Genomic DNA, 14,937 nt, shown 5'->3' with positions numbered 1-14,937 from the left:
AAGTTCATAAGACCATTCTGCTCCTTTCCCACGTCACAACACAGATTAATGTTAAATGCTCAATAAATCCTGGGGCTACCACATCAAAACTCACACAGTATCTCCTCCCAGTGAAAATTTGAACTATTTTCATCACCCCAATATATGAGCAATTGCTAAGCACTGAAAGAAGGCCATGGAAAGATCTCTTTTAAATTCTGGCTTTCTAATGTAATGATATGCTACAGAGTATATTTAAACCACAGAGTATATTATTACCTTTGCGCAGGAAACGCCCAGTATCATTTCTTGTTCCAATCTCATATTTTAATATATCATTGTAATTTGCTCGTGGATCAGATTTCATATTCTTAAATGTAGCTTGCGTCACAACAGCATCTAAGTCATCTTCACTGAGTTCTTTCCCAAGAAACTTACAGATTTTTTGCACAGCACTTTTGAGATCCTGAAAGTTTTGAGTTTGAAAATCTATTTAGTATATAAGTAATACATGAGATGCACACTTGCATTTTTATCACATTTGAAAACCAAAACTGTTTGATCTTATTCTAGACTTAAAGTCTAATAAGGACATACATATTACTTCTTCAGTTCATCTATGAAAGTTGTCAGCTTTCTTAAAGTTTCCTATTGTTTAATTTTATAGGCAGCATATTTTTATCCATTGACTCAGCCATTTATTGAACCAACACTTTGATCATATCTTACATGTTTGAGAAAGTGTGCTACATAATGAGAAATTTAAATTTATGCAAATTGTATTTATTAGGTTTATAATTTCATGAGGGAAAAAGTAAAAACTGTAAGTCTTTCTTGAATTACAAAGGGGTGATATCCCCGAAAACCCATAGAATCTGAAGTTGAAAACACATTCTAGGGAAAAGAGAGATAGGGGAGGGAAGAATTACTAAGCACCACAAAGTGTGCCTGCCCTCAAAAAAAAAAAAAATATTCTATTCACCAAATATTCTAAAAAGTATGTAGCAGCACTGTTGTCCCATTGTTCATCAATTTGCTTGAGCAGGCACCAGTAACATCTCCATAATGAGATTTGTCATTACCGTTTTTAGCCTGTCGAACATGCCACAGGTAGCTTGCTCTGCTGCTTGTGTGGGATACTCTCAGTAGCTTGCCGGGCTCTCTGAGAAGGACAGAGGAATCGAACCGGGGTTGGCCAAATGCAAGGCAAAAGCCCTACCCACTGTGCTATCGCTCCAGTCCTATATTAGTATAATCTACATTTGCATAACATACATGGATCATTTATGTTAATCTATAACCAGGAAAAGTGATCAAGCACAAAGTCTATTATATAACAATACTATAGCATTATTATATAATAAATATGTATATATATACATATATATACATATACATATATATGTATATATATATATATATATACAGCCAACGGCCAACATCCAGAGACTTTAAACCACGCTCCAGGAAGAGAGCGATGCAGAGAATCTCTTGCCTGCGTGCCTGGCTATCTTCCCTGGGCCCCCTCAGAGGGGGTGGGCTTCAGCTTCTCTCCCTGCCCCAAGAAGAGCTCCCGAGGCCGAAGATCTCTGGAGCCTAGCCACAGCCATGCTCAAGGCCCCTCTCTACACGTTCGGACGAGCCTCACACATGAAGGTACCAGCATAGGAACCCAGGAGTGTGGACCCAGGGACTGCTTGGATCGGGACTACTGGGCCTCTTTTGCCCAGATTTCCCATTTTCCAGTAGCTAGGCGGTCACACCCAGGGACTGCCCCTAATGCCATGTAATCCCACCAATGACCAACATCCAGAGACTTAAAACCAAGCTCCTGAAAGATATCTGGGAGAACCTGGCAAGTTACCGAGAGTTTCCTGCCCATATGGGAAGGAAATCAAAACAGAGTTTCCTGCCTCACAAACTCCCCATCGTGTATTCATATGCTACAACCAGTAACAATGCTGGGTCTCATTCCCCTGAATCTGAAAGAGCCTCCAATGCGGTATCATTGGGAAGGGCAAGTAAAGAGAGGCTTCTAAAATCTCAGGGCTAGGACGAATGGAGACATTACTGAGACCACTCGAGTAATTAGACGATCAATGGAATGATGATGATGATGATGATGATGATGATGATGATTATAAATGTACTATGCAATTTATTAGCAACTTAATGAAATTTATATTTCATATAAAAAAGAAGCCTCCAGTTAAAAATATGATTTTCAACTATTGTAAAGTTAATAACTTATACTGTGCCATTTTTAACTATAAATAGGATGTATCCAAGAAATAAAAGGTCGGGTGTGGATGGTTTTACTTGTTTGTTTCACAAAATATTTTAAAAGGAAGTGACACCAATGTTGTTCAAATTCTTCAAAAAATTTGAAGAAATATTCCCAACCCCCTTTCATAAGTCTAACTTTAGCTTGATACCTAAGCTATACAAAGACACTATAAGAAAATTAAACAAATGGCCAATATCTCTTGTAAATAATAAATGCCAAAATTATCACTATTACTAGCAAAACAAATTCAATTTAAAGCCATATTAAAATGAATCTATACAATGTTCAAAGAAAATTTCTTTCTGGCATGCAAAGATGAGTCAAAGTATGCAAATTGCTCTATATAAAATAACATATTTGAAGAATGAAGACAGAATCTGATAATTATAAATGATTCCAAAAATTTACTTTTTAAAAGATGATACATTTTCATGATTAAAAATACTCAAAAAGCTACTTCTCGATAATAAGGAACTCTGTAAAAAGGCTTATATGAGTTATATACTACTATGAGCATACTCAATGGTGAAAGACTGACATCTTACTGCTGTGATAATAAAAAAAATCAATGATTCCTACTCTGAACACTTTTGACACTGAACATATTGCCTTTTGGCTGTAACAAGCAATATAAAATCAACTATTACTAAGGAGGCAGGCTTGTAAGGTGGTTGGAAAATGGAGAAAATGATGAAGGGAAGGTCACTCATGTAGTGAGATTGGTGTTGGAACGTCAAAAGTCCATAGCAACAATTACGAACTTTGTAAACCAGGGTGTTTAAATAAAGTATCATTGTATCACTGTATCACTGTCATCCTGTTGATCAATGATTTGCTTGTGTGGGCCCAGTAAGGTCTCCATTCATCCTAGCCCTGAGATTTTAGCAGCTTCCCTTTACTCGTCCTTCCCAAAGGTACCACATTAGAGGCTCTTCAGGGTCAGGGGAATGAGACCCATCATTGTTAGTGTATTTCACATATGAATACGCCACAGGAAGCTTGCCAGGCTCTCCCGAGAGGGCAGTAAACTCTCAGTAGCTTGTCAGGTTCTCCAACAGGGAGAATTATGCTATCAGATGTTGCGCTGTGGCAAATGCGGCCACTCGCTTCTGGTAACTTGGTTTTATAGTCTCTGGATGTTGGCTGTTGATGGATTACATGGTGCCGGGGGCAGTTTCTGGGTGTGACTGCCTAGCTACTGGAAAATGGGGAATTGGGTGGAAGAGGCCCAGTCCCGATCAGAACAGCCTTGGAGGTCTCGGCCCCGGGTCCTGCACACCTGGGTTCCTCTGCTGGTTCCTTCATGCGTGAGGCTCATCCAAACGTACGGAGAGGGGCCTTGAGCATGGCTGTGGCTGGGTTCCGGAGGTCTTTAACTGCTGAGGCTCTGCTCATGGCGGGGAGGGAAACTCAACCCGCCCCCTTTGAGAGGTCCCAGAGAAGACAGCAAGGTGAGGAGGCAAGAGACTTTGTTGTTTAAATAAAGTAGATATTTAAAAAGAATACCAAACCAAACTACAGGAGATATTGCTCCCAAGGAGATATTAAACATCAACAAACATGTAAAATATGCTCTGTATGATGAACATTAGGTAAATAATCAAAAACCATAATCATCTCATTCTGGTCTTATCCTTTAGTGTTTCCTAAACACATTAATAAAGAACAGTTATCTACATAGGTATTGAAATAAAAAAAAATAGGAAGTATCCATAACATATCACTCACTCTCTTCGTTTCCTGTGTCATATTCATTAGTACTCAGGCCTTACTCTTAGCTCTATGGTAAGGGATCACTCCTGGCAGTGCTCAGAGGACCATATGAGGTGCCAAGGATCAAACCTAGGTCAGCAGAGTAAGGCAAATGCCTAAGCCAAGCCCCTGTGCTCTAGCCAAACTTCCTCATTTTTTATGTACATGTTCCCTTTTCTTTTATGCCCTACTTGTTTTAAAATTCTGCATTCTATTCCAATGATACCATTCTCATTTACTGCTATTTTTTGAAAGAAGCTTAGTTTGTTATCAGTCCTTAGTTCAGATTCCTTTATTCCATATGCTGATCATGCCAGCAACTTTTTCTTTAACAAGTAAAATAGTTTTAAATTATGTACACTTACTTGAGGAATTACTTTTCCCTGTGAGGTTATAATCTCTGTAAATAATGAATTTAGTTCTGTTTTATCTAATAATTTGGTGCCTGTCACATAGTAGGCATTCAATATATCTTAAGTAATTGAATAAATTATAAGAACTGACTTATAAGCAATCACAAAATAAAATACATTTTGTGTTAGATTTGCTCAACTATTTAAATAGCAATGATTGAATGAAAATATATACATTTTATGGGTTTTCATCTGGAACTTACTTACCAATGTGTTCGTGTTTTTTTAAAAAAAAATAACAGAATTTAGTTCACAATACAATCTCTTTCTTAGTCAAATCTTAGTGTTTTTTAACCCCTTTGTTTCAGAATTCCCTGCTCTTATTTAAGTATATTTGTTTATTAAACTGCTGCCCTAGAAATATGAGCCTGCAGTTTTGCTCCAACTACTTTCATAAAAATGAATCACAAAATATAACTATGTAGTGAGAAGAAAACCCTTAGGAAGACCAATAATTTAGGGCTGAGCAGGAAATTGCTACACAATAAAGGCTATTAGAGATGACTATTACAGAGAAAAAGTAGGTGATTGATACAAAGATAAGAAGGGTTTCAAAGAAATATATATTAAAAATACTTCTCTTACCTTCTTCATCTCCTCATATGACACAAACAGAATATTAAATTTATGTCTGTGTTCATACCAGCCTTTGACATGATCAAACCAAATGCTTCCTATCACTGTGAGAAAAATCAATAAGTAGCAAGGTAAGTATGTTGCTTTTTTTTTAAGCAAAAAACTATATCCTTTCTAAAGAAAGCTCCCACCTCTTGACAACTGTGCTTCCTTTAAAAATGAAGTTTGGGGAAAGAATTAATTAAAACCTTCCTTTGTTAAAAGCTGCTTTTTTCTGTTAAAAAACAGTGGAAAATATTAAACCCCCAAAAAGGTTCTACACAAATTTTATATTTTATTCCAAGTCTTTGAAAAATGTTTTTGGAATGTTAATGGGTATTACACTGAATCCATATAGCACTTTAAGTAAGATGCTTATTTTAACAATGTTGATTCTTCCAATCTATGAGAAGGAAATATCTCCACTTTCTGATATCTTCTCCAATTTCTCTTAGCAATGATTTATACCTTTCACTTATTAGTCTCTCACTTTCATTGTTAAGTTGACTCCTAGGTATTTGATGTTATGGGGCACTATTTTGAAAGGAATAGTCTATTTAATTTATTTTTCTTGTAGCTTATTATTTTCATAATGTAATAGAATGGAATCTTTAGTATTGATTCTATGACCAGAAACCTTAATGTATTGGTTTATTATTTATAATAGTTTTTTGTGGCGTCTTTAAGGTCAAAATGTTGTCTGGTTTAGTCTTCACATAAAACAATATGGACATCTCTCAAAAAATAGAAATAGAACTACCAAATAACCCAGAAATATTACTTCTGGTATCTATTCCCTGTCAAATACAAAAGCTTTTATTTGAAAGGATATATGCACATTTGTGTTCATTGTAGTTCCTAGTATAATTTCCAAGATATGAAATGAACTAACATGACTAACAGCAAATGAATGGATCAGGAAGTTGTGGCATATATACATAATCAAATACTGTGCAGGTCTAAAGAGGGAAAAATGCTGTTTGCCACAACTTGGATGGATATACAAGATATCATGCTGCACAAAGTCAATCAGAAGAAAAGGGATATACACAGATTGATCTCTCACATAAGTGGAACTTAAAGATGTACAGCAAGGTAATAAAAAAAGGGCGAAAGGCAAGACAGCAGAAGCTGATCCACAAAATCGTGTGTGCGTGCGTGTGTGTGTGTGTGTGTGTGTGTGTGTGTGTGTGTGTGTGGAGGGGTGTTTGAAGAAACGAGGAACTGAACCTTAGGGAGGAAGCAGGTACACTGATGATGTGGTGTTGGAATTATGTACACAGGAAACCATCATTAACAATATTGTAACCCAAATATGAAAGCTTGTAACTATCTCATGGTGACTCAATAAAATTAAAAAATATATATATAGAAAATCAAAGTACCTCAGTCAATAAAAAAGAAAAAAGGATAAAAATGATTCATTGTTTAGAGAGAAAATCCTAAGAGTTCTCACCACAAAGAAATTTTCCCCCTTTTTCCTTTTTCTGTTTATTGTAGCATTAGAAAAGAGGGTATTTTCTTAACCTACTGTGATAACTCTCCACAATATATGTAAATCAAACAATCATACTATCTGAAATTTTTTAAAAAGCGAAAGCTACAATCACCCTGAACATTGCTATTCACAAACAACTGGATCTATCTAGCTTTAGATCTAACTAGTTATTATGACTAGATCACTTTGATTCTCATAATTCAGTTAAAATATTATTTCAGCAGCATGCTGAAATAATATTTTAACTGAATTATGTTAAAATATTATTTCAGCAGCAGACAACTTCCAAATAATGTTGATGAAGATAAGTCTTGATAGGTTAAATTGTCATATTGTAGCAATATTTGCATTTTACCTATCATTATGTCTTCCTAAAATACCCTCACCTTACCATTCTTCAGGTTTCAAATATTATCCTTATGTTTGTAAATTTTATTCAATGGTAATATTGGTTAAACATATTGCTTAATAAACAAATAATTCCATTACCTTTTCCATCTAGGAAAGTGTTCATGTAACTTTGAATGCTTTCAGCAACTTCCAATTTAACCACCAAATTTGAAAAATGGAAAAATGAGGTCATAACATCTTTGGGGTTTCTGTAGACATAAACAATCTGCAGGGGAAATTATGAAATCATTTTGGTAATTTATGACTATACAGTTTTTAAACATCCAAATAAAATATATTAATTAATGATAGATTTCACATATACAAGTCTGTAAGACAAGTTTTTTATTGTTTTTTGGGGTCAGGGTTTACTCTCAACTTTGTGCTGGGTAGGCAGAGCAATCATTACCCAGGGTTCAAACCTCAGCACAAATACCTGAGCCCCACCAGGAATGATCTCTGATCTCAGAGATAGGAGTAAACCCTAGCACAGCCAGGTGGAATGCAAAAACAAAAACAAACAACACAAAATAAATCAATCCTGAGACCTAGGGGACTATTTGAAGTGCCAGGGATCACTAGTTGACCACATGCAGAGTAAGTGCCCTGCCCACTGTACTATGTCTCCAACCCAAGGACAAATTTCTAAGAATAAAATTATCTGTATAAATATTATTAATATAGAAAATTACTTTGCATAGAGACTTTTAATTTTCCTTACATGCACTGGAGAGATAGCACAGCAGGTAGGGCGTTTGCCTTGCACGCAGCCAACCCAGGTTTGATTCCTTCTTTCCTCTTGAAGAGCCTGGCAAGCTACCGATAGCATCCTGCCCATACAGCAGAGCCTGTCAAGCTACCCATGGTGTATTCAATAATGCCAAAAACAGTAACAAACAACACAAAATAACAACAAAGCATATTTTGTTTGTTTGTTTTTTGGGTCACACCTGGCGATGCACAGGGGTCACTCCTGTCTTTGCACTCAGAAATTACTCCTGGCTGTGCTCTGGGGACCATACGGATGCTGGGAATCAAACCCGGGTCGGCCGCATGCAAGGCAAGTGCCCTACCCACTGTGCTATCGCTCCAGCCCCTCAAAGCATACATTTTTGTCAAATAGCATGGAAGTTATATTTTAACATGCAGCATTGTCTTATTTATAATGTTATGGTAAAAACAAAAACATTATTGATACAAGTTTACATACAAACATTTAGAAAAACCTGGAGAGTATTAGTATAATCTTTGTGGTATGGGAAGCATTTTGAGCCAGACAAAGAATCAAAAACTATGAAGATTAATAAATTAAACTCAAAACAACACATTAAAGTTAGTTTTGAAATATCACATTAAACTCAGTCTTTGAAGGTAAATGCTACATTTGGAAAATATTTGTCCCATTGCTTAGGCAAACCTGAAAATAAAGGATAATCCAGAGGAAATGGGGGTCTAAAAGATAAGATTACTTAAAAATTTAAAAATATGTCAATATAAATTCAACTTTATTAAAACCTAAAAAAAATTCGCTCATGGAAATTAAAAAAAAATCAAGAGGAAAAAATTAACCTATAATGTTAGCAAAGACTGATAATTCCAATCAGTAATCAGCTAAAGAAAAAAAAATATTCTTAAATGCTGTTTAATGAAGCATAATTGGTAGTTAGAGGTAAGGAGCTAATAACCAATAACATTAAAAACTATGGAATCTTTAACCTGAAAAATTCCATTCTCAGGGAAACATTTTACCAGAAACAAATGTACGAATATTTCATGTAAGTTACTTGGTGACATACTTGTTCACCAAGGGGGTGTACTGTGAATGCAGTTCATATTTTATGTCCATGCTATAAAATCTGCAAAATATTTAAAATTATAGAATTTTATGGGCAAACATAAAAGAAAATTAGCCATTTTTTGCTTGTAAGGCAAAAATGTGCATGGTGACAGAATTTATATAACTAAGCTTTTTATTTTATTTATTTTTCATTCGTCAAAGAGATGCTTAGAGGGCTAGAGGGACCAAACCTAAAGATTGTCAGTCTACCAAGTCAGTAGTGAATGCAGGGGTCTGAAGATACTGTGCTACTCAGGCGAGCGGTGCTCAGAGGCCTCCAGGACTGCACCAGTGATGGTTAGGGGGCCACATGGCCCTGGAATCAAGTAAGTACTTTAACCCCTGTACTATCTCTCCGTCATCAACGTATAAAGTAATAATCACTGTCACTGTCACTGTCATCCTGTTGCTCATCGATTTGTTAGAGCGGGCACCAGTAACGTCTCTCATTAAGAGACTTATTGTTACTGTTTTTGGCATATCCAATATGCCACGGGTAGCTTGCCAGGCTCTGCCGTGCGGACGCGATACACTTGGTAGCTTGCAGGCTCTCCAATAAGGGCGGAGGAATCGAACACAGGTCAGCCGCGTGAAAGGTGAACACCCTACCACTGTGCTATCTCTCCAGCCCATAAAGTAATACTTAGAAATATAATAGTCACATTTGTAAGAATTTAATGAGTGAAGGTAGAGAAAAAGAGTTGGGGGTAATAGTGCTAAGAACTATTTCTATGACATACTTTAGCTTTTTTGTTCTTGAGACCATTGGGCACTAAATAATATGGCAGATGGGAAGAGAAAAGGCGAGGGGATGGTCTGGTGATGTAGTTCATATTTCGAATGTTGTATTCTAGGAATGGGGCTCTGTCAATTGTGTCCGTTTTTTGAGTCTGTTTACGATGTTCCTCAAAATAAATCAAGCTTAATATCTGCTGAGTCCAGATGGTACCTGCAAATAAATAATATTATTTATTTATTAAAGATAAATAATTTTATTCAACTCTGAGTTCATTTTCATGATACATGTCATTGTTAGTGCCATACAACTATAATGTACTTGGGACGTTTAGTTTCTCTTATGCTCTTAGTAGAGTTAATGAATTTCTCCAAGTTAGTACCCTACACTAAAACTAAAAAGATAAAATCAAAAGTTCTTAATTTCTTTTGAAAAATTATGGTTGTTATGATTCCATTAGAGTGATTCATATTAATCCCTCAACCTCTATTTTTCATGTTTTTGTGCAAACTTCCACTTCTATGTGGCTTCCCTTTCTTTTTTTAAAAAAATATCTTTTTCTTGGACCTTCATGTTTTGGAAATATAAGAAAATTAAGAGCTCAGGCCCCTTTTATAGCTTAATATTTCTTACATCATAGCATATTATTTCTCTACAAAGTTGAACATATATACAAGACAATTAATACATTTTTAAAAATATCTAGGGGATGGCATATTTATTCACATTTATTACCAAACGAGAAGGAAAACTGATGATTTGTAACCCCACACTTCAAACTTACCAGATTTAGGGTAGGTAATTATGAAGACATCATCATCTCTAATTTCAAAATCCTCTAGATTCTCTAGTAAGTCAACATCAACTAAAGAACGTTCAAAATTATAGCCTTTAAAGTGCAGTAAATAATCGTCACTGTCCATAGTTATTTACCTACAGGTAAAAAGAGAAAATTCTTTTCATGTTCTTAGAATTGTATGCTAAAAATGTGACAAACTACATTGAAATGCCAGATGCATATCAGTTCTAATGCCTTATATATAGTTATTTAATATCCAAAGAAAACCCATTTGATTTCTTTGTATTATTATTACTATTTCAAAGAGGTGAAAACTAAGATACTAGGAAACTAAAACAGTTTTCTCTGAAATCTCACAAGTGAAATATTACCATAGCTTTTGACAGTTGGAGGAGATACCCAACTGTCAAAATCTTTATAAATAACAAGTTTATTTTACTTTGGAAATGTTGCCACCACCCATATAAATTTCCTGTTGAAAACAAGTTTGCAGTTTATGTTACCTTTAGGCATTTGTTTCTTTATAACCTGCCTATGAGAAAAGTCATTCTGTCTACCCCTCTTCTAACCTAAGCAGGATCCATCTCTCCATTCACCTAGCGAATCACACGGTTTCATCTATGCAGAGTGGAATACTACTTGGCTGCAAGAAAAGATGTTACAGGTCTTAGGCAGATGCTTAATGTTCTTGCTGCTTCTCAAGTCCTGTTTTTTTTTTTAACTATTAGATCTGTTCTACACCTGCCATGATTTATTAGCCCTTTATTCCCTTTTCAGTTCCTGGCATGAGTTACTCAGAGGCCATGCTCCTACTTTCCACTTCAATCTCAGATAAGAGCTATAGAGATGCTATCTTATTAAAACAAGGGAAAAGAGAGACAGTATAAAGATCCATATGGGATCTTGGCAGTGATATGTCATATTTTATGCATTCCTAATGACTACAGAAGAAATAAATTGTAAATAGTAAATGATAGCTTGCTTCTTTTTACTTTTTTTTTCCTGCAGAGCATGAAGGTGCCTTCCACATGGTGCTCAGGAGGCCTGAGGTTACCACTACTGATTCTCAGTCAACCAGTGCTCAGGGCTCCACTCTGTGAAGACCATGTGTGCGGGAACCAAATTAGGTCAAGAACAGTCTGGGCATCTACCTTAACCAGTCTACTACCTGCTTGCCCTCTTCTCATTATTCCTGTGCTGAAATACAAAAGAAAAAGAGAGAAAACTGAGAAACCCAGAAAATTGAGGAGAAAAAAAAATGAATCCTGTTGTATATTGAAGAGATAGACTTTAATGGCATTTTGCAAGTCTACCCTTTTATTACTCACTGTTTGCAGACCTCTTGCGGCAAAGTCCACTTCTGATGTAGTTTTAAGGAGGTAAGAAATTGACTTATTGCAGAGATATAAATACTCCCTGCAGCGTGTTCTTGGCCAATGGCAAGAGTTTGAAGTATTCAATAGGCAGGATAGTTTGGGTAAACATATTGGGCAAGATTTTATTGGCTTTGGAATTTATACTAGAAACAACAAAGGATTCAAAACTTGTAGTTATGAAAAATAATTACAGAAAAATAGTAGTCCGATAATTTAACCTTGGGAACAATACAGGAAATTAAAAATGCATTTCCAAATTATAGCAACAACTTTCTTGAGCATTAAGGATAGTTAGTAAAAACAAATTAGATTTATCTCAGGGGGCTGGAGTTCAAGCCCTGTTTCACCATTCCCTGTGAAACTATGGAAGTTTCTAAGGGTACTGCACAGAAAGTTCAGGGCTCCACCTGAAGTATTTAACTTCACTTTCCAAAACACACAGCTTCGTGTTTGCAAACTGATTAACCCCCATGGCAGTTTTATTCAAAGTGACATTGTCACATATCAGTCAGTTTTGTTTCGTTTGCTTCTTTGATTGTGGCTTTGGGCCACATCTCCAGTGCTAAAGATTTACTCCAGGTTCTGCACTCAGAAATCACAACTGGTGGGGTTTGGGTGACCATTTAAGGTAACAGGGATTGAGCCGAATGGAGTATGTGCAAGACAAGCTGTATACTATCTTTCTGCCCGACGGTCAATTTAGAAGAGTTCTATAATAATTGGCATTTCCCTCAGACGGGTCCTAAAACATCCTTTAGACTTTTCATTCATTCTTCTGTCATGTGCTGCTCACATAAACTGCCCTTTGACAAATTTTCTCCGGTTTCCACTAAGCATTTACCTTTATTCTAGGTAGATTTTTAATCCTTTCAGTTCACAGATCTTCACTTGTAAGAAAAGGGATTTAGTCATTAAATGTTCAATCCATATCTTGTTTCAGATGTATTAAGACAGCAATTCTCTTTTTGTAAGAGACAGAGCATGAAAAGATGAAATCCATGGGAGTGTATTATTAAAATGAACAGTTCAGTCCAGAATTTCTGATTTTTAATATGAACTTTAATGAAAATGAATACTTAAGAGGGCATTGGAATAAGAGATGATTTTGACATTCTCTCTGTCTAGACCAGTCTGTAATGACACTAGAGTGAAAAAGACAGTATACAACTGTTTTCTTCATTTCTTTTTCCTGTTTGGGGGTCACACTTTGGAGGTGCTCAGAGTTTGCACTCCTGACTCTGCAGTCAGGAATCACTCCTGGTGGGCTCCGGTAGCCATTTAGGATGCTGAGAATAGCACCCAGATGGGCCACATGCAAGGCAGCCTACACAATGTACTATCTTTCCAGCCCCATGCATTTCTATACCGAACATTGCTAAGCCATCTAACTACTGAAAATGTTACTAACTTGTTTATTTTCATGTAATTTTACAGTGTTAGTAGAATTTCAGTTTTGAAACATTTGAGATACTATCCTATTTTGTAGTGTGCAGGTTTTTCTATTTGCTTTGTTTTTGTTTTTTTATTGTTTGATGGCGTGGGAGCCACAGTGAGCAGTGCTCAGGGAACCATATAAAATGCCTGGGATCAAACCAGGTCAGTCATGTGGAAAACAAGGACTTTAATTTCTGTAATGATCTTTTAAAATATCCAAAGATAAAGTTGAAGAAAGAATTTAGAAATCGCTGAATAGTTGTGCTGCAATAACTTTCTGTTCTTCCTACTTCATATAAATTTATTGTATATTTTTAATTTTTATATTATTTTTATATTATTTTAAAATGTTTATTTTTTTGTACTGAAGCTATACTGTAAATATTCAGGGTTTATTCCTAGCTCTGCGCTCAGAAATCACTACTAGTGGAGCTTGGTAGACCATATAGTTTGCCCATGGTCAAACACAGGTTGGCCATGTGCAAAGCAAGCACCTTACTCACTGTATTATCTCTCTGGCCACTGCTTTTATTTTTCTTAAAAACATCAAGAAAAGAGGTAGTAAGAAGCACTTATCATGTCGATGATACCATACTATATTTTCTCCACTTTCTGCCTGTCCAGGGGAACCTAGTAACAATAAGCAATCAAAGTAATGGGCATAACTAAAACCAAGATCCTATTGTCTATATACCATTCTTATTAAGAGGAGTCAGAAGAAACTGATGATTTCAGAGTGGGCATAAGAGGGAGGAAAGTAAAAGTAGTGTTAGAAAGCAAATTACATCCAAAAGCAAAGAAACACTCAAAGAATACTGGAGACTTAACAAAAGGAAGCCAGAGACAGCCTAAATTTGTTTTATCTAGTAATTTCTGGGAGAATTTTAATATGACCAAATAATGATGATTTTCTTTATTGTACAGAAATTTTTTAAGTTTAATACAAAATATGGTCCTGACTAATTACTTTCATTTTGTTGTCTTATTATAACCAGATCTATATCAAGGTATATTGTGCTTGCATTTTCTTCTAAGAGTTTTACAGTTTCAGACCTTACATTATGGTTATATTCACTTACATGCTTTTTTCTCCGATAGTATTTATGAAAGAGACTGTTTTTCACATTTGCATATGACTGGCTTACTTACTTGCATATTACTTACTTACTTATATAATATAACCCTATATTCATATTTTTACCTTAGGGTTCTTTCTTCTGTTCCATTTTTCACTGTGCCTAGTTTGTTTATTTATTTATTTATTTATTTATTTATTTATTTATTTATTTATTTTTCAGTTTGGGGACACACCTGGCAGTGTTCAGAGTTACTCCACGGTTTAAATTCAGGCATCACTCCTGCCAGGATTCCAGGGTCCACATGTGTTGCCAAGGGATGAAACCCTAGGTCAGACAAATGCAAAACAAGTGCCCTATCTGCCTTACTTCCTCTCTTGTCCTCAATCTACGTCTGTTTTTATGCAAATATGTACTATTTTGATTACTATAAATTTGCAATATAGATTGATATCAGGAAGTGGAAGTATCTAGGTATGTTCTTTTGTCTCAAGATTGGTTTACCTTTTTGCAGTACTTTGTGGTTTCATGCCATACCTTACTAAGATTATTTATTTCTATGGGAAATTGTTCACTATGCTTTTTTTTTCTTTAAAGTATCTTGAATTTTTAATACTTTCCCTGTCAGTATTGCTTTTTCTGATTTCATAGATTCAACTGCAGTTACAGAAATACCAAGTAATGATAAAAACTAGCAGCTCTTAGGAGAGAAAAAAATTATAGATTAATTTTTTAAAATACACTG

The 14,937-nt window shown here is 35.5% G+C and overlaps 1 protein-coding gene across 3 annotated transcripts in view; it reads right to left on the bottom strand.

The window, feature by feature from the left end:
• The window catches only part of LOC101553008 (amine sulfotransferase-like), a 17,913-nt gene extending 6,174 nt beyond the window's left edge, over positions 1–11,739 (bottom strand). The window contains exons 1-6 of one of the 3 annotated variants that reach the window (XM_004614012.2): positions 11,635–11,739; positions 10,292–10,440; positions 9,512–9,720; positions 7,034–7,160; positions 5,017–5,111; positions 259–445 (exon numbers count right to left, since the gene is read on the bottom strand). In XM_004614012.2, the coding sequence (XP_004614069.2) occupies positions 259–445; positions 5,017–5,111; positions 7,034–7,160; positions 9,512–9,720; positions 10,292–10,430 (757 nt within the window). In that variant the 5' untranslated portion in view covers positions 10,431–10,440; positions 11,635–11,739. Of the gene's footprint in view, positions 1–258; positions 446–5,016; positions 5,112–7,033; positions 7,161–9,511; positions 9,721–10,291; positions 10,441–11,474; positions 11,490–11,634 lie in introns of those variants that run through there. The other 2 variants (XM_055136451.1, XM_055136452.1) reach the window with 2 other exon arrangements.
• Between the last annotated feature and the right edge of the window lie 3,198 nt (positions 11,740–14,937).

Source organism: Sorex araneus, chromosome 4 (genome assembly GCF_027595985.1).
Source record: "Sorex araneus isolate mSorAra2 chromosome 4, mSorAra2.pri, whole genome shotgun sequence".
Classification (NCBI taxonomy): domain Eukaryota; kingdom Metazoa; phylum Chordata; class Mammalia; order Eulipotyphla; family Soricidae; genus Sorex; species Sorex araneus.
The sequence above is the reverse complement of the archived record's forward strand: the minus strand, read 5'-3'. Positions and strand labels throughout refer to the sequence as shown.